This window comes from Uncinocarpus reesii, genomic scaffold (genome assembly GCF_000003515.1).
Source record: "Uncinocarpus reesii 1704 scaffold_2 genomic scaffold, whole genome shotgun sequence".
NCBI lineage: Eukaryota > Fungi > Ascomycota > Eurotiomycetes > Onygenales > Onygenaceae > Uncinocarpus > Uncinocarpus reesii.
Window position 1 is genome coordinate 397,345 of NW_003052499.1, and position 23,787 is coordinate 421,131.

General features: G+C 49.8%; 7 protein-coding genes across 7 annotated transcripts; 3 read left to right on the forward strand and 4 right to left on the reverse strand.

The window, feature by feature from the left end:
• Positions 1-545: 545 nt before the first annotated feature.
• Positions 546-1,082, forward strand: UREG_03095 (uncharacterized protein; the record flags this gene model as incomplete). Its single annotated transcript, XM_002543533.1, has 1 exon — positions 546-1,082. One exon carries the CDS (start codon positions 546-548, stop codon positions 1,080-1,082), a length of 537 nt encoding a protein of 178 aa, XP_002543579.1.
• Positions 1,083-1,605: 523 nt separating this feature from the next.
• UREG_03096 (vacuolar protein sorting-associated protein 45) lies at positions 1,606-3,501 on the reverse strand (the record flags this gene model as incomplete). The annotated part of the gene is made up of 3 exons (XM_002543534.1): positions 1,606-2,244; positions 2,305-3,330; positions 3,385-3,501. The coding sequence occupies 3 exons, from the start codon at positions 3,499-3,501 to the stop codon at positions 1,606-1,608; spliced, it is 1,782 nt and encodes a 593-aa protein (XP_002543580.1).
• Positions 3,502-5,018: 1,517 nt separating this feature from the next.
• On the forward strand, positions 5,019-6,978 carry UREG_03097 (uncharacterized protein; the record flags this gene model as incomplete). The annotated part of the gene is made up of 4 exons (XM_002543535.1): positions 5,019-5,022; positions 5,191-5,235; positions 5,300-6,418; positions 6,482-6,978. 4 exons carry the CDS (start codon positions 5,019-5,021, stop codon positions 6,976-6,978), a joined length of 1,665 nt encoding a protein of 554 aa, XP_002543581.1.
• A 793-nt stretch (positions 6,979-7,771) lies between these two features.
• Positions 7,772-9,991, reverse strand: UREG_03098 (uncharacterized protein; the record flags this gene model as incomplete). Its single annotated transcript, XM_002543536.1, has 2 exons — positions 7,772-7,810; positions 7,868-9,991. The coding sequence occupies 2 exons, from the start codon at positions 9,989-9,991 to the stop codon at positions 7,772-7,774; spliced, it is 2,163 nt and encodes a 720-aa protein (XP_002543582.1).
• A 1,641-nt stretch (positions 9,992-11,632) lies between these two features.
• UREG_03099 (uncharacterized protein) lies at positions 11,633-12,780 on the reverse strand (the record flags this gene model as incomplete). The annotated part of the gene is made up of 3 exons (XM_002543537.1): positions 11,633-12,334; positions 12,396-12,457; positions 12,522-12,780. 3 exons carry the CDS (start codon positions 12,778-12,780, stop codon positions 11,633-11,635), a joined length of 1,023 nt encoding a protein of 340 aa, XP_002543583.1.
• Positions 12,781-18,368: 5,588 nt separating this feature from the next.
• UREG_03100 (uncharacterized protein) lies at positions 18,369-18,788 on the reverse strand (the record flags this gene model as incomplete). The annotated part of the gene is made up of 2 exons (XM_002543538.1): positions 18,369-18,662; positions 18,717-18,788. 2 exons carry the CDS (start codon positions 18,786-18,788, stop codon positions 18,369-18,371), a joined length of 366 nt encoding a protein of 121 aa, XP_002543584.1.
• A 1,778-nt stretch (positions 18,789-20,566) lies between these two features.
• UREG_03101 (uncharacterized protein) lies at positions 20,567-23,234 on the forward strand (the record flags this gene model as incomplete). The annotated part of the gene is made up of 6 exons (XM_002543539.1): positions 20,567-20,609; positions 20,833-21,188; positions 21,252-21,780; positions 22,044-22,060; positions 22,109-22,498; positions 22,584-23,234. 6 exons carry the CDS (start codon positions 20,567-20,569, stop codon positions 23,232-23,234), a joined length of 1,986 nt encoding a protein of 661 aa, XP_002543585.1.
• Positions 23,235-23,787: the final 553 nt, after the last annotated feature.

The window sequence follows — 23,787 nt, forward strand, 5'->3', positions numbered from 1 at the left end:
CGAGATAGCTCGTGCTAGAATCGGCTTGTTAATTAGAATGTTCGCCTTTTGCATCCAAATATAACCCAATATTTGAATCATCACTCTGTCATGGCGACATCCGATGGGAAGGCTCGACTCTCCACGTTCAGAGCGTTTGACTCTATCTCGTTCTCTATGCCTTGGCTCTCACCTCCTTGCGATGGCCCCGCCTGCTGTTCAGCCGATGGGAAGCTCAGATGTCTCCAATCTTCGATTTCTTCCGTAATGCATTTCAACCGATCCCTAATACTTTCCACCGCGTACGTCCCCAGCAGCAACCTTAGCGGAGGGTAAGAGCAGTGCCCCAACTGCCATACCAACTCCGCCGCCTTCACTGCACTTGTAGGCTGTTTATCCCCCAACCACTGTAGCACCCTTCTCGCATGCGCAGCCGGAGCTGTGGCACCGCTGTACGGGGCACTAGCAGGTTTGATCAGAAAATGCCCGAAAGCCGGCAGCGGCGAAGACAAATAATTTTCCGGGACAGGAATCCCAGGCAAGTTATCAAAATCATCCCGGCGAATATGGCCCGGCTCCACCAGCGTGCCCTTGATATTGAAGCAATCAATTTCGTACAACATGCTCTCAATCAGCCCTTCAACCGCATATTTCGACGCACAATACGGTCCCAGGCCCGGGACCCCGAGCGCCCCAGAGGTCGAGCTAAAAATCAAGTAACGGCCCACGCCCCGCTCACGGAAATGCGGCAGCGAGCACTGCACAATATTCAGCGTGCCCATAAAATTGGTCTCGAACTGATTGCGTATATCGTACTCCTCCTGGTCTTCACACGCTCCAATCACGCCGTACCCAGAGCAATTGGCGATAACGTCGATGCGGCCAAAGTGGGAGATCGTCTGGTCGATTGTGGCTTGCACCGTCTCTCGCGCACGAACATCGCAGAGGAGACCAAGGCAGTTTTTGTTTTCGGTCTGGAGGCGGGCCATGTAGGCGGGGGAGTTCTCAAAGGTGCGGCCAACCGCTGCAACGAGGTCATTATGGGCAAGGGCGGACTTCACGAGGGAGCGACCCATGTGTCCGGTGGCGCCGAATATCTATAATACGGGGGTCGAAACATATTAGCATATATAGTATTGAAGAGGTCTCGTAAGGCAGTCGATAACGTACAAGCCAAACAAGCTGTTTTGGGGGGTTTTGAGGCCCAGGTGGGTTGGTCGTCGGAGGAAGTCGTAGGCCTGCATCTCGTGCGATGGATGGGGATGCGCTGGATTTGGGCTCTTGCGGGTGGTTTTCCATAGATAATGGTAACTAGAAGTTGAGGTAGAATATCTAGTTATGGAGTTATCCAGTCTCAACAAGGATTCGGTTGAGGTGACAGTCAACCTCCGTCAAACCTTGGCTCCGGATGAGTACAACTTCCATATAATTCGATCAACTATACGATGATTGTTACTTCTCAACAGCAGAAAAGAACGCTCGTAGTCAGTTGCCATGGGCAAGATGAATTTGATAACATAGTATTTGGTGATATCCATGATGCAAATCTCGAATAATAAACCTCCCAGGTCAAAGAACAGGCCTCTTCATCAAAGCAAAGGATAATGATCATTAACACGCTAGAATTTATCGATTTACCTCCCTCCGTAATCTGCCAGCTGCCGTGGCGGGAGTCGGCTCCGGCCAATTCCCTACCGCATCATCGACTTCTTCCAGGAATGTCGCGCTGTTGTGAACACAGGTCCCTGCCAGGACGACGCGAACACCAGGTGTGCTCGCATTTACCTGAGCCACCATTTTCGCTTCCTCATAAGTAGTCCCACCAATCATGAAAATAACGATATCCTGTGGCTTGTCGCGCGTGTGCCCGCCACCTTCGAGAAAAGGGTATTGCAACTCTTTCAGCCGGCCTTTAATGAGATTTTGTAGAGTAGCTTCTAGCCGGGGTGAATGCTGTGTGTATACATTTTCCACTCCTTTTAGGCCTTTGAAGCGATCGCGAGCTCCGGTTAAAAAAGACGCAGATTCGAATAGATCCGAGAAGCCCCCGGCTACTGGAGGAGCTTGCAAGGAGTGATGGTATGCTAGAAGTTTTGGGATGATATTGATCCGATGAGGAGCAACGTCTCCGGCGGCGGTGAGCAGGTCAATAAGGACAGGAAGGGCGTTTGAAGGCTGTTTTTCGTATCGAATGGCATACAGAGAGACTAATTGCAGTTTGTTCTCTATCGTAACTGCAGGGGATTGTATGAGTTTCTGAAGGGCCTAAGAAGATAGTTAATACAAGGATTTGAAGGAAAGAACGGCAAAACAACTGTGACCAACCTTGAGATCATTAGAATGGTTATCATTGCATGCAAGACTCTGTTCTAACTCGCTGACATCCAACAAATTGTGCTCTCCAACCTTTCTGCTCAGCTCTCCAACAAGAGTAACATGCTTGCTCACATTTCCAGATAGTTTTCGGAATTCAGGGTAATCCTCGACAAAGCGCTTCATGTCCGCGATGGACTCTATACTCATGCTATTCTTTGTCTTCGCCTGGTATTGCTCAACATATTCTTTGATGCTCCCACCAAGGTCCCCAAAATTGGAGTACATATTCTTCTTGAAAAAAGGGTCTTGATCCTGAGAGACCACGATCTCTTTAAGCTCTGGACGGATGTCCGGTACCTCGCTCAAGTCAACTCTACCGTTATTAATCCCCAGCAGCTCATGGACCATGGCTTGATACGTCCATTGGTTCAATAGTGGCGTAATAGGATCGTCTCTTCTGTCTAAAATAAGCAGAATTGGAGGCGTGTCAGGCTTCCTGAAGTTGAATAATTGCTCTTCCTGTGTGAGTTGATACCGAACTTCTGTAGCAAGCTTTTTGGCGATTAAACTGTTCTTTTCGTATCTGATTAGGGGCTTTAGTTTCAGCGACAGCAATAACGCGATCACGCCTTCAGTTGTCCTTTGCAGTGTATCCGAGTTCCACAGATCTGGAGTATGGCTCCATATCCTCTGCTTCGGAAAGCCGATATTTAAAGAGCAAAGGTCCGGATTGATCACTAGAAAGTCCGCGAAGTACTCCTGAACCGCCTTTACTACTTCATGGTCGTCTGCTTCGGCCAGTCTCTCGAGAGACGACTTGCGAACAATGTTGCTAAAGTATATATAATACTCGCCGTATTTCGGTTCTCGTAACTCGTCAATAAGATACTGTATTGAATCTGGAGACGGCCTGACAAAACATAGACATCTGAGATGTCTCATCTTCTCTCGTGATTGATTATCAAGGCGGTCGATAAGGTAGACTTCATGGTTAAGGAGGGAGGATTGTGTTGTGGCGCTGGACACGATTTGTACCTTGTCTCTCAGTCAGTCAGGGATCATCACAGAACAGAGGGCCACGCCTCCCACGGTCTCACTATCAAGCAGTAATATTTTCATTTTGGCGGCTGACGAACCGGGTGCCGACTGGTCGCCTGCGGACACCATCTTGGAGATGTATCCGGAGACCGCGGCGACGACGTCCATCTTGGCCACAGCGATTGGGCTCTTTTTCAGGCGTAGCAATAAGGCGCAATAGCTAGAAAAGTACGGGATACCAGTTCAAGAAGAAAGACAGGAAGCGACTCTTCGCTGCCTTTGTTGTTGCGCAGCTCCAGCCAACTGCTCCGCTCCCCTGTAGGGCCATCACCGGCTCACGTGATGGTCTCCGTCATCAGCGATAGCTACAGAGTACATAGAATCAAATTTCTATGATTCCAAGGAGCAAAAAGCAAATCTAGCCAGGGCAAGGGAAACTCTGAAACAATTAAAAGCGCTGAGTGCAATTGATTGTTATCACTAGTTAACTAACTAGTTATATTACAGACTACAATAACCATACTATTGTGCTACGCCTTCGCCTTGTCTGCGCAAATATCCACTTCAACAGCATGTGGCATATGGATGAAGCCACATTCTTACTTGAGAACCTGCACGCCGCATACATTTAGGTAGAATAGAGGGATCGTCGCTCAGCTGGACGTTGTTCTTGCTCCCTTGTACAGGGCACCGGGCGGAGAGGTGCTTTTGGGTATCAGGCGCTGGCCGGGGAATTGGCTTAGCCACTCTCTGTTGGCTTATTTTCAGTTTGTGAATACCTTTATATTCCACCTCTATCAGTATTTTGTTTGTCTTCTTGTGAATGAGATCCAGGCCCTGCCAGACTCGAGCTAGAGTCATTTCAGGGATATAAATCATGAATTTGAAAGAGCTGTCGTTTGCATGGAGGAGTCCACATGGCCTCGGGGCGGGTATCGTAGGTTTGTTCGTCGCCAGGTATTGCAGTGTGGTATTGTCAGCGCAATCAAACCGCATTTCTTATGGCCTTGATGCCGATATCTCCATCACATTTAAAGGCCATTTAACTGCGAGGAAATGGGCTCCTCAAAACGATTTCACAGCGCTGCATAAGCTCAACTAAAGCTTTTGACATGATAGTAGTGTCATCACCTAGTATCCTTCGGGCCGGGCCAGGTCGTTGGGATATACCAGTAATGGGTTCCGGAGATCGTAAAGACACACGGATATCATCTTCAACTGCAGGGTCACGTAGTTCTCTAAAGCAGAGCAGATCTTAGCTAGTTGCTATTGGAAATGAGGTTTGTATCTCGGAGAGACGCTCAGAATGGTTCTTTGGGAACTGTATTGTTAGATCAACTTCCGGATCTGCTTCTATTACCGCTCTTCTCAATTTGCTTATAGTGTGAATGTTGAAAATGAGTCGCACGATGTTTCTTAGGGATTATAGAATCAGAGTCATCATGGCCTCTTCTCTTTGCCATTTTCCAAAGGAAGTGTTGAATCGGTACCACGGTGTTGGATAATGATAGAGAGGATGGCTTGTTATGATGATCCGTAGTTAACTAGTGAACTTAAGACACAGCTTGTACAAAATTCCAGGGCAAAAACAACAATCCCCACAGGAAAATCCACTCTTTTGGCAAACAGGTTCTCATTCTTATCCTGACGCATAGTCCTAAGCTCGTCGTCAAAGCCGCTCAAGCATGAGTTTGACGACTCATTCTACAGTCTGATCTTGGACATGGTGACAGAGCTCTTGATGAGCTTCGACATCAGCATCCGGTCCCAAGATGCTACCCTATATTAATACACGTTGGTTACTGTTCAAGTCCCTGAGGTGCCTCCCAAACCACTGACCAAATGCACTTCCCACAGCCTTTGTTCCCCTCTCCGAGCTCACTGGCGCCTCAATAGACGAACGTACGTCCCCCAACTAAGAGCCCGAAACTTAACTAGCTACCCTAATCTCACACCCAATCCGCAGTGAAGCTCGTAACCTCCTTCCTACTCTCCTATCCCCTCGCCGCAATCCTAAAACGCCTCCCGGACTCCAAACCATGGCAGAAAAACACCTTCATCATCCTCGTCTCCATCTTCTACCTCATCGGCCTCTTCGACCTCTGGGACGGTCTCCGAACCCTCCTCTACAACGCCGCCGGCGCATATGCAATCGCATACTTCGTCGATGGCTCCCTGATGCCGTGGATCGGCTTCCTGTTCCTCATGGGCTACATGTCCCTGAGCCATATATACCGACAGATCGTGGCGGAGCCCTCCGCCGTGGACATCACGGGCGCGCAGATGGTGCTGGTCATGAAACTGAGCGCGTTCTGCTGGAATGTGCATGATGGGAGGCTCCCGGAGAATCAGCTCTCGGACGCGCAGAAACATGCGGCGATCCGGAATATGCCCGGTGTGTTGGATTTTGCGGGCTATGTGCTGTTTTTCCCTTCGCTGTTTGCCGGGCCCGCGTTTGATTATGTCGAGTACCGGCGGTGGATAGAGACTACGATGTTCGATCATCCGCCGGGAGTGGACCCGTCAAAGACGCCTCCAACCCGTAAGAAGAGGAAGATTCCACGGAGCGGGCGCCCTGCCATGTTGAAAATGCTTACGGGTCTCTTGTGGGTATTGGCATTCATCCTGATTGGGCCGTGGTATGATAAATCTCGAGTTCTTAGCCTGGAGCATCTAGGCTATGGCTTCATCAAGCGCGTCTTTATCCTGCATATGCTTGGCCTCACCGCAAGATTCAAATACTACGGCGTGTGGACGCTCACCGAAGGCGCCTGTATCCTGAGCGGCATGGGCTACAACGGCTTTGACCCGCAAACTGGAAAAGCCCACTGGAACAAATTGGAGAACGTGAATCCCTGGGGTCTGGAAACAGCCCAGAACCCTCACGGGTATCTAGGTAATTGGAATAAGAATACTAACCACTGGCTACGGAATTATGTCTATCTACGGGTGACTCCAAAGGGCAAGAAGCCTGGCTTTAGAGCTAGTCTTGCGACCTTCTTTACGAGCGCGACGTGGCATGGTTTCCACCCGGGATACTATCTCACCTTTATCCTAGGCGCATTCCTCCAGACCACTGCCAAAAGTACGTTATACCTACCTGAATTTGATCTCACCTATGAGTAGTGCCAATTAATTATTCTCCCAGACTTCCGCCGTCACCTCCGCCCCTTCTTCCTCACCCCGGACGGCTCCAAGCCCACCCCCCTAAAACGATACTATGACGTCCTAGGCTGGCTCACCACCCAACTCACCCTCTCTTTCATAGCTGCGCCCTTCATCCTCCTCAAATTTACAGACTGCATCACCGCTTGGGCACACGTCTATTTCTATGGTATTGTCGGTATCGCATCCTCGCTAGTCTTCTTCGCCAGCCCCGGTAAGAAATTGCTTACAAAGAAACTCAACGCGAGGAATAAGGGGCGCGCAGCTATTACTGGAACGCCGCCGCGTGGCGAGAAGGGGCGGGAACCTGCTCGCCCACCCACGTTAGGGTTACCAGAAGATCCGGAGCGGGATTTCGATGAGGCGGTCGCCGAAATTAGAGGGGAAATTGAGGCGAGGAGGAGGAAGGGAAGTGTGGTCACGATGCCGTCGGGGCAGGAGTTGCGGGCACTGATTGAGGAGAAGCTGAAAAGGAGATAAAAACAGAGTGTAAGTGTGTGTATTGCGAATTCGCGCATGCGCCGTTCAAGATCTCTTACTCGTGCGACGATGCAGAAGGTGAGGATCCTGGCCTGCATTGACCAGTAGTTGTCGTAGAGCCGTCTTTTTCATAACAATCCAATAGTATTGGGTAGTATTGATGGTCTCCCCTTGCACGCTTCCCGTCCAATGAGAACAGCAGGGAGTTCTGACTCGCCGCAAAGAATTTCCAATTCCGAGAGAAAAAAGCAGGAATTTGAATCATAGCGCCCTACAGGGTGATTTCCAAGAGATAAGACGAACGAACTCCAACCCCCATTTAAAGTAGTTCAATTAAATCCAACAAAAAATTCCTCTAACCAAAACGGGGTTAGTACCTGTACAAGGTAGGTAGTTAAGAGGCGGGAAACGAAATGAAGAAACTTCCAGGCGCCCGAAGACAGGCGCCTTAGGGTATTTATACAGGCAAGCCGCGCGTATGTAGGAAGTACAAAGCTGTAGAAGCGGTAGTAAAGCTGCGGAGTAGAAAGAAAAGCCAAAAACCCGAACCGTTGTATAGGGTCATCAAAGGCGTTAAGTCAAAAGTGTCAAATATGTCGCTGAATAAACAAAAGTTCTATTAAATAACCGAGCAGTTGACGCCGTCGTAAAGTTCGTAAGGGGAGTGGGAATGATCCCGAGCCCCAAAAACGGATTTTATTCGGTCGTGGGGTCATATATATAATAATAAAGAAAGCGTGAAAAAGCGTAAAATCGTATGGTCGGAGACCATGAAGAAATCGAGATATTTTTCTTAAATTATGTTTTTGACTCCTAATATTGATAGGGTCACCTAGATGGGAACGTTAGATTTGAAAGTGACCGAATGGTAAATAAAAAATAAACTTACAATAGTAGCAATTATTACAAGCCCAACTGGCGTCATACAACGGTTGAGCCTTCGCCACCATCTAGCGTTCTCGTATCGGATCTGATCTATATGTTTGACTCGATTGCTGAACGTTCGTTCAACGTCTGGCTGATCGGTGGTGAATTCCTCGCTCGGCGTAAATATTTTCGGAGGGAGCGGAAGGAAAGACCCGACAAACCACGCTGAAAAGAAGTTAGTTACAACCTTGAATGAATGGCGGCGGAAAGCTGCATAAAGAAAAAGCATACTGAGTGGAAGTAAAAACCCCAGGCAAAATAAATAGATCTGGACGTTGCGCCAACTTATTATACCCTCCGCAGATTCATCCAACGAGGGAGGGTTCCACAGCGACCTTCGAAGGGAGCCAGTACGATGATCCGGAAAGAGATGTGGTGACCAATTTGGAGGAGTCGCTTCTCGAGAAGGGGTCCTGATAGCGGTTTCCTGGGCGTGTTGATGGCCACCAACCCAGTGAATCCTAGGATCCCTCGTGTCGACAGTTGGAAGGGCTAACCGAGTGTTGGTGTTTTTCCTAGGGCGGGTACGCGTGCGAGCTACTTCTAGGGGTGCGAGATGCGCGGCGGGGCGAGCACTTGCAGCGGTCGAGGGGCGGCTACCTTCAACCAAAGACAAGGCCGAAAGTTGAAATCCGGTCCCACCGCTACGATAATAGACCTTCGCCCAAGAAGGGAGAGCGTTGAAAACAGAGCTGGCGCTGGATCCTGGCCTGCTCATCAATCGAAAGCTATCAAATCTTGATACCATCGAGCGGTTACTTAATGATCCGGATCGTTTTGTCCGCAGGTGACAAGGCTGGAGTCGGCTGAGGGTGTCACTTCCTTCGTCGCTTTCAGATCGAGCCACAAGCCGAATTGAAAAGTCGGAAGGGCGACCGCCAGTTGCATTATCTTTCGATGGGCCCAGGGTAGATTCCGTTTGGTCAACCTGGAGCGAGGCAGTCGAGCAGCTCACTTCCCTTTCCGCAGACCATTCAGAAGGTACAATTGACAAATGGCGGTTCCGGCCCGATTGATATCGTGTTAGTTGGGTGGATTGTGACGGTAGTATAGATGACGATCCTTCTACCAAGGAGCCGGTGGAAGCTGGTGAACGAATTGCTGGATATCTGATAAGTGTGCCGCTATCAAGGGCTGCTTGGACCTCGGATGGCGTCTGTCCACTGCGGGTCGAGGTGGAAGCTGTCCGCGTATGGGTCGATCCTCCTCGTGAGAGCGCGAAAGACGACGCAGACTGGTGTGATCGTAAAATCGCGCTGGGTGGACTGGAAGAGAAGGAGAATGACTGGCTGCTATCGCGGTCCAAAAATGCCGGATTCTGCTGCCGCGGATTGACGTACCGTCTGGCGGTCCCAAAGGTATTGGCAGAGTATAAGGACGAATCCGAAGGGCTTTCTTTGACGTAATAAGGTGACGAGGTGGCAACTGGCATAAAATTGGGAGATGAGCTATTCAGGGGAACGATGTTTGGACTGGAGGTGAGGCCAAGCTGAACTACATTCAGGCTCGAGTCGCTGACTGAGCCCGAGTCGGACTGTACAGGCGTGCACGAATCTCGAGGGACCGGCTTGATGGTTGTGTTCAATGGCGGGAGAGAGGTCCCATCACTGCTTGCAGATTTTTCCTCGCCCGATTCGTTGCCTTCGTCGATGACAGGTGTCGCGAAATGGGGTATGGACGTATTGCTGGAGTTTTGGCTTTCTCCCCAGATGAAGCTGGAGAGGTTGCCCTCTTGGACCAACGTGGAGAGTTCCGAGACACTGCCACCATTGTCTTCGGGGAAGTTTCGACTGGTATATTCCGCGCTCGAGGGGGAGTCGGCCGGGTCATTATGGAACGAAGCTGAAACAGGGTTCGATGTCAGAGGACCAAATTGGTTTGCAGGCGCGGTGGGTAGGAGGATGTGTTCTGGTTTGGTGGGATACGGATCCGCGGAATAGACGTCGACATCGTCATCGGAATATTTATCCATCACGACTCTTAAGGTCGAGGCTGCAGGAAGTTCGTTGCTTTGAGACGGAGTTCTTTCATGCAGCGGTCTGCGTCGCTTGGAAGATGGGGACAGGGGCGGGATAGACAATGACATAGTGTGTGAGAGATCTGGAACAAGGGCTATTATCTCATTAAGATTCCAAAAAGAAGGGCCATGTAATAATTAAAGCAAAAAATATAAATTAAACCAAGTCCTAAGTTTGCCAATCCCCAAGAAAAATGAATGTCTAGATGAAAGCAGAACTTTTCAGTCCCTTTCCCTTCCTTTGAGGAGGGGGGAGAAAGAGTGTGATGTCGTTTGGGCAGTTTGACGGCGAATGTCGTGGCAAGGAGTGCAATTGATATGCTTGAGCGCGGGCTTTGTGTGCTTCAGGGGTGTCAAACGAGGGATTGGAGGTGCAGCTAAAGTGTTTTATGTCGGCGGCAAAAAGCGCTGTATCTCGAAAACGAATGGCTCAAGCGGACGATTAAAGACAGGCAATATTAATGCTGTGTATATTAATATCAAGAACGAGTGAATGACATGAATATATCTAAAAAAGAGGGACTAAAACCGCAAAAAAAGCCGACAAAAACGACAAACGACCGAAAAAAAGAGTGGAAGGGGACCGTTGACTTGCGAGAAATGAAGAGAGAAAGATGAGGAAGAAGAGACGAAGAGGAAGCGAGAGAGAAGGCAAAAGAAGGTTGACAGCGTGGAAGAGCCGACGTTGGGTGAGGGGCCGCGCTAGCCTGCTTTGGGCTGGTGCCGTGGGAGCGCTAGGCTGCCTCGGGACTAGTCAGGTACCTGAAACGAGGCGGTGAGGCGCTTGGACCAGGCACGTGATATCGCGGTTGTTTGATTGGCGGGAGATTGTCGCTTTGAAACGGCCGGCGCGATTGATTGGCTCGGGAGGCTCGGTCGCGAAGAACGCCGGTCGTCAGCCTGGGCGATCGCGTTGGCAGCAAAGACGATCCTGTCGAACAGACGTCTGGAATCTTGTGATGGAACTAACTAAATCATTGATTGATGGGGGATCCATGGTCCTTCTCCTGTGCAGACATCTCGCCTAGGACAGAAGCCCCCACAGGGCTGAACCCGGCGATCGAGCAGGATGGAATCAATCAGCCTGATGGTTTTCATGACACCATGCCTCAACAAGAAAGATTGAACGAGAAAAAGGGGGCGAACAACCTGCCGTTGTTTCAGCAATGGAAGCACTGGCCATCTCGACTCCTTAAATTTTCGATGAGATTGCACCTGAGCAGAGGGCTGCAAAAAATATATATACAAGACCGCAGACTGTGCTCTGCGCATGTGCATCAGAGGCTTTCACCTCTTATATGTCGGCGAATATAATCGCACGACTAAACTCGACGATCTATCGCCAGCAACATCTTCAACATATCCTCTATCCCCAGATCTGAAAAACAAAAAAAGCTCTCCAAAACGCCCCTAATCGTCCAACTTGTAGCCACCGGGTTGCAATCTCTCAAAGATCCGCAGTGGATCATACCGATCCTGTGCATTGCGCAATTTCCGCACATTCCTGGGGCCATAGCTGGCGATCGGCTTTTGGTTCGGAGCCGCGTAGTTCATGTAGAGGTAGTCGTGGTCGAGGCCTTTGGCCTTTGCTTCGGCTTTGCTTCGCTCAAGCACACGATCAACAACGCCGTGAACGATTTCATCGTTATTGCTATCGGCCCACATGAAAATGAAGTTGACCACTGTGTCCAAGCAAAAAAAAATAGTTAGTCATGCATGAAACTTCGCTTCCCAACACAAGGTGGATATGTGAAACTTGCCGATCAGTGGCCCATCGTTAGGGCTGACATTAAGCGCGTTTCCACCTTTCTTGGAGAAATGTGAGCTAATCGGAGTTGTGAGAGGCTGGAAGGAGGCAATGGATTGAAAGATCTGGGTCTCAGCCTTCTTGGTCTCCTCAGCCAGAATAGCTGTCATGCGATCCTGGATTTCCGCATTATTCTTAATGGTGAGAGTAAGGAACAGTTGATTATAGTTGCCTGTCATGCCACCCGCTCCGAGCTCCGTGGTATGATTCGACATACTGGCGATACGCAGACGATTCATCACCGGTTCAAACTCAAGGAGGTCCTTGAAGGTCTCGTTGAAGATGGGTGGATATGCGATGGGTTTAGAGTAGTGGAAGAAGACATTGTTGAACGGGTTTCCTGCTCGAGTTCCAAAGGTGGTGATGATGGCGAGGTTGGGGTCCTCCGGTGCCCTCTCATTGTATAACGCAAGTCCACGGCTGATCGCTTCGTTGGCTTCCGGACGGTACATAAGTCGGCCACCCCAGAAATCGCCGAGAGAGTAGGTTTGAAATTCAAAGTGGAGGACAATGCCAAAGTTATTGCCGCCGCCACGCAAAGCAAAGTACAGAAGTGGATGGGATTGGTGGGTGACTTTCAGGATCTGGCCGTCGGCCATCATGATCTAGTCAACGTGGTTAGCGTATCCTTTCTGCGTAGCACCAGGTCAAGTCGTCAACCCATACATGATACTTCAGGACGTTATCACAAGCAAATCCACCAAACGAGGACACGAACGAGATTCCGCCTAGTATTCAAATGAATCAGATGTCTGTTCTACCTTCATGAACTCGTGGCTGCAAAGAACTCACCACCAACAGTCAGGCCACCAACGCCAACATGGGGGTCGCGGCCTCCGATGACCGTCAACTTGTGCTGGTCAAGGAACTGATAAACTTCAGCCCACTTGGCCCCTGAGCCAACGACAGCAATCTTCTTGTCTCGGGACAATTCAACTTCATTAAAGCCGCGAAGATCGATCACAATACCATCCTCGATATTTGATGACCCCGGGGTGGTGGAATGGCCTCCGGAGCGAACAGCAAAAGGACACTGTGCCTTCCGAGACATGGCGAGCGCAACCGCAACGGACCTGTGCCGTTTGGCTGCGATAAAGCAAGAAGGCTCCAGCATGGTTTGCTGTTTAGCCCAGTAACTCCCTTGGTTTTCATCGTAGAGATTGGAGCTGGGCAGCTCAACTTCTCCAGGAAGATAGTGATATAAAACCCGACACTTTTACCACAGCTCTATCAGCAACCAGCATACGGGGAGGAACACGGAAACCATACAGCGATAGAACACCGCGCACTGAGGTTGCGCTTCTCGTGCTCAGGGCCCTCGAGTTCCCTTGCATATTCCTCGAGACCCAAGTCCTTGATCATATCGTCCAATGGACGTGGAACGTAGTCTCGAGGCCGGATACTTGCTGCGGCTGCCATCACGGCAATCGCCGGCAAGAGCCATGCCGACAAGGAGGAAGATCGCATGATGCTTAAGTTCGATCACTGACGCATTGAGTCCCAGCGACGAGCGACAATATTCAAAGAGGCATAAACGGGGTAGAGTAAAGACGACTCCACCTGAAATGAAACAAAAAAGATCACTACAAAGAAGAGACGGGGAAAACGCACGATATAAAAGAGCGAAGGGGGGTCAAAGCCGAACCACGTAAGTAGTCCCTGCTCCGTGGCTTGAGGGATGCTGGAAAGAGGGCAAGATAACCAGACTCTTTCCCTCCCTTTTCCAGTCTCCGCACCGGCTATCCAGTCAAACGGATCGCAAGATTGCTCGCGACTCGTTCCATGTTGGATCCCATACCTGGCAACTTTTTAGTCCTCAGTAACTGCGCAATCCACTTGTAATCCCTGTTGGCGCAGATGCATCACGAGTCTGCGGGCCGGGATGCAGCCGTTCGAACCAACCACATCCAACATCAATACACCGCTTCACCTTTCTTGTTCAGGGTCCAATCCAGAAAATGATTCGAGAACCCTTCCTTGAGGTTCCTCGGCCTGCACTCCGGGGGCGTGGGTTGAATCCTCGCCATACGGAAAGTTGTATAGAACCGAAAATGTCGCAAGAACACCTGTTCCTGTGCGTCAACCCCGGCGAGCTAAGCAGAAAGGCCGAAGGTGACAAGGGCCATGGATCTTGACAAATTGAGAGACACAATCCAGTGCACAAAAGTCAACAAGCAAGAGATATGTAGATATGTGGTGCATTGCACGGAGAACATCAGCGTCCCAACAGCACGATAGGTTGGAGCACACAAGGACACCCATGCCACACGTGATCCTCTCATCAAAAGGCCCAAGTTGGTCATTTTATCAAAGCAAGACCAAATTCAAGACATAACCGAGTCTGTGGGAAATTTCTTCGGAAGATGCGAGCCAACCCGGTTGGCGTTACGCCAGCTTGCGGGCCTCCACGCGCGGCGGAACTGGGCACGCCTTTGCCGTTGCATTAGTCCAATGGTGCTCTGATCTGCTAAAAGGCTTGGAGTCGGAGAAAATAAATAAACGAGACACGGGGAGCATGCTGGAATCGGGCCGCGGTTGGCGCGCCCGTGAGGCTTGTTGCTCCCTGTGCGCAGAGGAGTCATTCCGACAAAACCCTCCGTCGAAGAGTTTATAACTGTCTCCTCTCTCGGAGGAAGAGCGGCAAAGCTATGGGAAATGGCTGGATGTACAGTTGACATCTTCATGGAAGAACAACTTACCGCGAAGTTTGCTTTGAGCATTGCTTTTCTGAAATTGGTTAACAAGTGTCAAGCGGTGGATATTTGGGGCTTAGCTAGCTCGTGAAGCGACTCTAGAACTCGGGAGAATATCAGCAAACGCCCAGGTGGCTGATGGCGCTCCATGAATATTTCATCCAAGGAGGCGAGAGCAACCGACAAGACTCCTTCGCTCCCGTTTACAGACTGGCTTGACTTCATGCGTGGCCGCTGCACTGGACCAAGGGCAACCAGCTCGCTTCGAATCCTCTCGGATTTTGACTGCATTTCGCTTTAAATTAGTTAAGTCAGTTCGTTCAAGCCCCTCTCTGCTCACCGTCCTTCAACAGGCTCTCCAACCGGCAGCGGAAACTATCCTGATGACCTCTTCCCTTCGTGTTGCCTTGCGCAGTCAGCTGGAGAAAGGCGAATGGAGCCCATCGACCATCCGTCCCGCTTCCCTTCCCTGCTCCACGCGACTTCGGATCCCGAAAATAACTCCTTTCTTTTTTACACCGGGTCGAATCAGCCAAAGAAGCGAGTATCTCGGGGATCCGCTTGCGTTGCGATTCCCCCGCTTTCCAACCCCGCCCTTGGGAGTCTTGCATTGCATTGCCAGTCCAGAACTTATCGTATTGATGCGCAAGATGACCTCCGATGTGTCTGATGGGGATACCTAGTGCAAGATTTACACGGCAGAGGGGATGGCGTCATGGCTGATGATTTCTTGATAGGCTCACTTTCGAACGATATCTCGATTGAGCAAGAATCCACATGGGTCGGCGAGAGCAGTCAAACAACCCCGCGGTAGAAGGGAATCAGCTGTCGACAGTGACACCTCTACATGATCTTGACATTTGGGTTGAAAAGCATTTGACCTTGCGTTGAAGTCTGAACTGATTGCCAACCCAAGATAGGCCTTCAGAAACGCCCCTATCTCATGAAAGTCGGCACTTCAATTGTCTACACATAGTCCCGCTACCATCTCAGAGTCCTTCCCCATGCTGTCATCCTTTCACGCATTCAGTCCAACACCGGTTCCTCTGTGTCTCCCAACTTTATCTGGCTAAGAGCCGTATGGAACCATTTCGACTTCTTTGGAGGCACGACACAAAACACTCCAGACCAACCGTCCACAGGTCCATCAGAAGGTCGCAAATCAAATATGCCACCGGTCAGGTTTGATAGTCGCCAGGGCCCTTTGGTTCTCGGGATCCTGTTGACTGACTGAAGCTGGCAAGACAGCATGGATTCTCGTTGGATGACTTGGGGTTATTGTATTGCCCTAGTCATTGTTCGTAGACAAGATCAACGGCAAGGAGATGATGGTTCACTTCGGATCTATTCTCCCATAATGGAACCCCAGATTTCATTGTTAGTTATTTAGGAGTCCTGACCGGAAGAATTTCGTACCGGGGCTCACATACCTGATGTTGTGTGGTGACCAGCACGCCGTTCTTTGGGGCCAGGCTCTCCCGCGATGAAGAGGTTTCCGGTCCACCATATACCGTTGTGATATGCTGGCTAGCGGTCGGGCTATATGGTTGCATTTGAATGGAGTGGAATTTCCGGTGGCTTGGCCATTGGGTATTGCTCGTGCTATAGGTCGGGGATGTAGAACTTGATGTTTTGCGCACAAAGCGTAAAGCTGGTAGAGAGCCAACGATGATTGCTAGTTTAAAAATGATATCAAAATCCGAGTTCAGATAGAGTAGGGCAATCTGGGGCTTAAGCAAAATGGAGGCTGGAAAATTAGAACTTACCAGTTGCCGCTTCCGTCGAGCCCCAGAGAATTAGCCATATAGAATTGGGGTTCGAGCTCCTCGTTTTGGAGGTAATCTGGATCAACCGGATAGTAGCAGTGATAGTGCAAAAGATACCGACTGAAAACAACGCGCCAACTGCCAGCTTTCGCCGAAAAGACATCTGTAATCCCCATATAAGTCGTAAAGGGAGGATCATAACTGGATTGGCAGCGTGTCAGGGAGCCATACCGCGAGGACATAGGGATGTGGATAAACAACTCACTGAGTAAATCCGTCGATATGTCCGCTGCGTAGGAACCGTAAAAATTGAGCTTTCGTGCAAGGGCAGCACTGGGTGTCGAGCAGAAGGCTTCGGCCCGAGAATATGTCAGCATAGAATCTAGATCGCAAAGAGAACGGTAAACTCACTGCGCAAATCCTCTTTGAGAGTCGCAACTCCACCGCAGGAGGTGAAAGTAGATATGAAGCAAAACAAGAAGGTAACGATCGTGTAGATCAAGACAACCATCCAAACCTTCAGCTGACGCGGGAGCCCGATCATCAAGCGACGGAAGAGCGTGAGGAGGGAAAACTTCACGCTCCAGAGAAGGCACCATAGAAGTACGGTCGCAACGTACATCAGGGTTATGAAATGTTCCATATCTTCAAGCGCGGTCGGGTAGGGCTCCGTTAAGCCGCTATTAAGAAAGTTCAGCCGGTAAACTGGCGCCATCGAAACGAGCAGGACGATTTCATATGCGAGGAAGAACATGAAGGCCAACAGCATGAAGAGGCACTCCAGTTCTCTTAACCGGTTGTGTTTCCATCGTATGAATACGGATAATAGATATACGGCCGAAGCGGTACATAGAAGAGCGATGACGACCTTGAAGAGCGCCGGCTGCTCAAGGATTATTTCGTGCTGCGCAGCTTTTGTATTTTGCATGGTTGCTCGAGTCCATACAGGAGATCCTGCGAGCCTCCTCCCTGATCTATCCCAAGTACCACAATGCGCTCAGAGATTGTCAACGCATTCTCAACCCAGAGGGCCACTCCTGCGATCCGTTTCGAGGGGATGTCGCCTTCAGAGGCCCAACACAAGCCCGGGTGGAATTGGCTGGATGCGGTTTTGCCAAATTGATATGGGAAGTTTTCCCTCAGAACTCAAGATGAAAAGAGGAATTCGTGTCAAGATCAATCTCGCCATCTCGACTGGAAATGAAAGACGAGAGGCGTTTTGCACCGCCAAAACCGCCTCCAACCAGGATCTTCACTTCCATTTGGCTGTTCGATGATCGTTAACTTTGCAAGATTCAAGGGCTAACAGTGTTTGGCGAGACGATAGCACTCTCTCCAGTGCCACATTTGACAGGGATGATGGTTTTGGTTTTGCTGTACGGGGTATAGTGTAGGGAGACTTTTCCGAGGCCTTCGATCATGTGTCACTAGTTAGTTAACTAGATGGGCAAGGTTGTCGCTGTTCCAATTCAACACTCGATGGATTGTGTGGACGTCCATTGTGGTGGTTAAGAAGGGGGACATCGCACTGTCACCTCCTCAATCCCTCAAAGCATCCTCAAGAGAGAGTTCATTCAATCAGATGTGAATAAATCAATAATAATGGATCTGTTGCCAGTGGATGGACCCCAGCGATGGCATCGGCTTACCGAGAGTCCGAGACCATTTCTTCGACTGCATTTGAAACCGCAAGGATTGCCCCAGGACCGCTCCCTGCGCTTGAAGTTGTCCGCCATTCCAGGCCGGAAAACCACCTGGTTTCCCGATATTAAAGAGTTGTCTTTCTTTCAATCTGATCCTCGAGTTTCAGGAAAAGCTTTTCTTACTGACACTCCTCCACAGTCCCACAAGATCTCCGAGGATTCCATTGTATACAGAGGAGGGGTGATGGACTGCACAGCGCTGCGATAACAAATCAAGATTTATGCATGTCACTTTACCCCGAGCTTTGCGACTTGGATAGCCCTGTACGCAGGTTAACCCTGAATCTTGCCTTGGCTCAGCTGGAGGCGACGGTCACAGACATCACGGGCTGATGTTGATCCGTAAACTCATGATCTGTTACGAACAACGTGTTCTAAACATCCTACCGAGAATATCAAGCAAATTTTGTCAATACGAGAGAAGGGATGATTAGTTACATAGTTAACAAGCTACTCAGCTTTCAACTTGAGAAACCACTAATAACCAGATCCTCTACAGTCGTCAAAGCCCTCCACCACCACCAATTCATCTTCTTCATCCTCCTCGTCTTCTTCCGCAGCCTCAGCTTTGGCGGCGCGTCGCTTTTCGATACCCGCCTTTGCTGCAGCCGAAGCCTTGGCGGACCGCTCGGCCTTGATAGGCGCGAGAACCTTCTCCATGGCTTTGACCAGTTCTTCCTGGTCAGCAACGCAGGGCCTACCAAGGATGGCAGCAACGGCGAGAGACCCCCGAAGGGCGATAACTCGATCCAGCTCAGGGCTGGAAGGCGACTAAGCAGAACAAAATTAGCAAATATACGCGTGTTGCGATGCAGCCTTACTTACAGGGAGGCAGGGTCGGTGCTGGGCTTTGCACCTGGCGCACTTTTTGCCTTCCGGGCAACAGAAAAACAACATATCCCCATAGCGGGGCAGGCAGCGAGCACACGGATATAAGCTATAGCAATTAGCAACGTTCTGCAGTCACCACTGCACCAGTGGTGATGAAGATAGGAAAGAAATGAAAACACGGCTTGAAACAAGTGTTTCGAGCACATAGCAAGCCCTGCTAGCCATGGGGAAGTAGTTCAAGGAACTACGCCGCTCCTAAAAACGCGAAGGCATATATTGGCAACAAACGCAAATGACAATTGGTAACATGGGTTCGACACGCAAATGTCGGCAGACAATGTTGACAACAGCACAAGCGACGACTCATAACATTGGCTTGAACACAGTCGCCGTATCCATCCACTTACATCGCGCGGGCGATCGTTGCCTCCATCGTGCCACAAGAGGGAGTGTTGGAAGACATGGTTGTAGTTGGGGAGCACACGAGAAGGTAAGCGTGTGGTAAGAGGTGTGCTTGAAGAAAGCAGGAAGGATGCAGCAAGCGGACGACAGAAAAAGCTCTTGAGCACCATGCGCGATTCACTACCATGACAACGACTCGCCATAACGTCTATCGTCAACATTGCACGACGCGTCTAGCGACACCACCCATAACAACAACCCGAGTTTTGCCCAAATCAGCTGGTCAAAGTCCACATTGGTACACAGGGACTAGTCAGGTCTCCTTGACTGTTGCTGATTGTTAGGCAGGGCAGTGGTCAAAACTGCCGATGAGAGGTATAAGCTGGCAGATTTGGAATGGGAATACCGGGCCTACTTCTTAATGACTATCGCGAATTCAAACACATCCGCGCATTACTCGACACCGTTGTCGACAAACGGCATCCTAGGATCCTACTCAAGTAGCAATATCGGACGGCTTCAACGATGAAAGGATACAACCATATATACCCTGTTGAGCACTAGAAATATAGAGAGGCAAGGGCTGCTTTCATTACTCGGATGTGTGGTCTCTACGTGTGAGTGTTAGTCACCGGGCTCCCAATGTTTCCAACCGTACTTACAGCTCACTCAAAAGTCAATGGATTTCTCCCCAACTTCCATCTTTGGCATACATGATGACCCTCTAGGATTAGGTGAACATTGGCCGTCGTGTTATCTTGATCCGGGACTGCCGTAGATGAACCAGGCAGGGTGGCCTCTTGAAATTCAATCGAGTCCCAACTATCTCTTAGAACCTGCAATAGCGTGGGATGGCAGTTGCTGGCTAAGCAAACCTCAGCGCGAGAGTCAAGTTGCAGCATCTAATAAGTCATAAAGAGCAAGATATGTGATTTTTTCTATGCAGTCCATTGTTGAAAAATGGCTCCACGATCAGATCCCTCTGTAGTATTACTGCTTATATCGCGAACAATGTAGTATGTCTTGTCATGAACTGGAGGGCTTGGTCCCTGCGATAGGAGAATATTGGGCGGACCATCATGTGTAGTTAAATAGCTTTAATAAAGTGCCAGTTGACTTCTGTGCAGAGGAGTTGGTAACAACAGCTCTCCTCGGGATTGGTTAAGCTTGCTCTCTAGCAGGAACCTTGTTCCCATCTCCTTTTTCTGTTTTCAGACACTGTTCAACTCCATAGCAAAAAGTATGCATTCCTTTGAGGGCTCCATGGCCATGAAACCCTATAGCTAACTATGCCTACTAACATGGTTACATAGACGCATCTCACACACAAAGAGACATTGCCAATTTCCCCTCGGCATTAGGGCAACTCTTGCCGTGCCTCAATTCAACCACAGGTCAAGGCGTAGCAGAAGCTGAAATACTTCTGGGAAAAACAGGCGGCTATGGGAATTATCGAGCGCCTAAGGGGGCTCTATTCGAAGAAGGGTATGTTGCACTATTCTATGGTGTCGCCCGGCTATCCGATTGCGAGGTTCAAAATGATTGACCTCGTCTGAGCTAGAAGAACCAGAGCCGGTGATTACAACAAATGTCGCTGTTGCGCTTTCTGTAAGTGATTGATTGACAGCGGCTACAGATCCCTTTCGCTTTCAAAGATAGGTTGCGCTGATTTGAACATTACAGGTCGCTTGCACTCTACTCTATGTAGTGCCTTTGTACATGTCACGAGCCAGCAGGCCGTCTCCCACCCTGAGTCGAGATGCGCCTTCTGTTATCAAGTATCGCGTCCGCGCCGTCATGGCGTCTTGTTTTGGCTGTAGCCTTGCGGCGCTATATCTAATCGTCGTCAAAGGGCACACGACGTATCTGGAGGCTCTCCGACTCCTAGGTTGGTGGCCGATTGGACCTCTTGAAATTATCAAGTCACTTTTCCTTACGGCCATTCTCTTTATGGGATTCCTCTTTGAGCGGGGAATAGCCGAAGGTGAATGGAGAAACTGGATTCGAGGACGCGGCTTCTTTGAATCGCTTAGCGGTTGGGTTGGCTGGCGGAATTTTGTCGCCGTACGTTCACCAACAACTTGCGAAATCGTACCTAATAGAGCACTCAAATGTCATTTATGATAGGGCCCTATAACCGAAGAAGTGGCTTTCCGCTCAATCATAATCGCGCTGCATTTGCTGGCAAAAATATCTCCGGCACGTATCGTGTTTGTTTCGCCTCTCTATTTCGGCATCGCGCACGTTCATCATTTCTATGAGTTCAAACTGACCCACGAACATGCTTCGCTGGCGCAAATGCTATTCCGGACAATTTTCCAGTTCATTTACACGACGATCTTCGGGTGGTATGCAGCCTTTGTATATCTCCGCACCGGGTCGCTCTTCGCAGTCATTCTTATTCATTCGTTTTGCAACTGCTGTGGATTACCGCGACTTTGGGGGCGGGTGGAGGTTGAAATACCGCTCCGGGCTTTTGATGTGAGACGGAAGGAAGATGAGGATCTGCCGTCGCAAAGAATCCATCAGAAGCAACTCGGTATTGAATGGACGATAGCGTACTATCTAATCCTGATAGTTGGCGCTGGTGCATTCTGGAGCCAGCTTTGGCCCTTGACCGAGTCGCCGTTGGCGTTGGCCTCGTTTGCTCGGTCGGGTTGAGGTCAATGGCTTTACTACTTGTATTTGGGCTATCTATCAAGACAGTATTCAATGAACACTGCTTTTTTAGCCGGATTATATTCGCTCTGCCGACTGTAAATAGGCAATCTATAACTAACGCCGATATCTCCGATCGGAGTCACAACCGTAAAACCCATTTATCGGATTGAAAGCAGACATTAAGATGAACATTGAGGGCTGCCCAGTACAATTTCTCAGCTATATTATCTTGATTTGCATTCTTTATGTTGTCAACAGCAATAGCTGACCTCGAGGTTTGGCATGTTGTATAATTCAATTGCTCCGCGTCCTAATTCCCGCAGTCCAAAGCCACCGCATACTTCTCGCACGCCCTGACTCCGGCAATGATCCCCCACAGCTTTTTCAAAGCGCGTTTACCCGCCTCTCGAATCTCTTTCGTCCAATGCGCCACCTATACCACCTCCCGACGGATCCAAATCCCGCCGCCATTCCCCATCACTCCAACCTGTCCGGCGCCCACGTGCCCTTGCGCGGAAATGCCGCGAGGACTCGAGATCGATCATGAGCAGGACCTCAATGGGACAATGGCGGCATATGCGCAGCAGGTTTTGATTGCGACGGGGCAGTCAGACTGGAGGAGCCGGATCGAGGAGGATGGACAGGACCAGGGTTGGGGAATGTTGGGCAGTGGACTGAAGAAGCTGGTTACTCGAGGCGGGAAATATGCTGATGTGAGTAGGCAAATGGTGCCAAATGGTGTAGCACAGCAGTAGAGGGAGCGTGAACTCGCTGACGTCTTCGTGCTGGAAAGCATAGCCATATAACAGCATCATGATTACGAATTCGTCGTTCAAGCCGCGGGCGGATCCAGGCGGCGAGACGAAGACTGCGTCGGCATTTTTGTTTCCCAGCTTTAAATATCTACCCAACATACCGCTTGACGAGGAGGGCTTGGAAAGATTTACAAAGGCGTTTCTATTGCCGCACAAAGTGCACAAGGCACACGATGTCCTCCCGGCAAGCAAACGAGAGGAGATGAAACGACAGTCTGCGCTTCAATCGAGTTTCCCAGGGCTGATCGAATTGCGCCATTCTCCTACAGTCCTCATCTGCGGCCATGGGCATAGAGATCAGCGATGCGGAATAATGGGACCGCTCCTCCAAGCCGAATTTCGTCGTGCACTGAAGAACATTGGCTTCACAACGGATGGCGACAAAGTTGACGGCCCGGGTCATGCAAACGTCGGGCTGATAAGCCATATTGGCGGTCATAAATATGCTGGAAATGTGATTATCTACCTTCCACCGTCCATGGAATCGAACGCGCTGTCAGGAAAGGGGATTTGGTATGGCCGTGTTGAACCAAAGCATGTGGAGGGAATCGTCAAGGAGACGATTCTGGATGGTCGAGTCATCAGGGACCATTTCCGGGGCGGTATTGAGGAGAGTGGAGTCTTGAGATTATAGATTTATATGTAGAATGTATGCTGATTTTAAATAGAGCGGTATCTAGTGTTGGTATTGCATTGAAATAGTCACTAACTTGATGACCTTCCTCACTAATAGTTCAAAGAACTCATTAGTTCAATAACAGAGCTTCTGTGGAGGAAAGCGGCCTGGTCTTCCAGCACCTCGCGGCTCTGTTTTCAAGGTTAGCTGAAGCTGAAATATAGAACCTGTATCCACGTTCATCAGGAAAGCTATATCATCACATTCATATCTTTTCTTTCTGGGCTCCTGACCGGAGCCCTTTTATTTCAAAGCAGTTGTCTATGATCCACATTAGTTAATTAAGATAATGCCTTTATAAGCATATGACCCCCCTCTATCGTAGAGAAACCTGCGCCAAAACCCAGTCAGCCTAATGAAATTATTATACATTAAGTGGCCGTCATCGGGCTCTAAATGCCCGAAGAACCAGCTCATAAGACCCTAGAGTAATCGCGGCAGACGGAACGGTACGTATGAGATGGGCAGTCAGCCCTCCATACATGGTTGCTGCTCCTCCCTCTCTCCACAT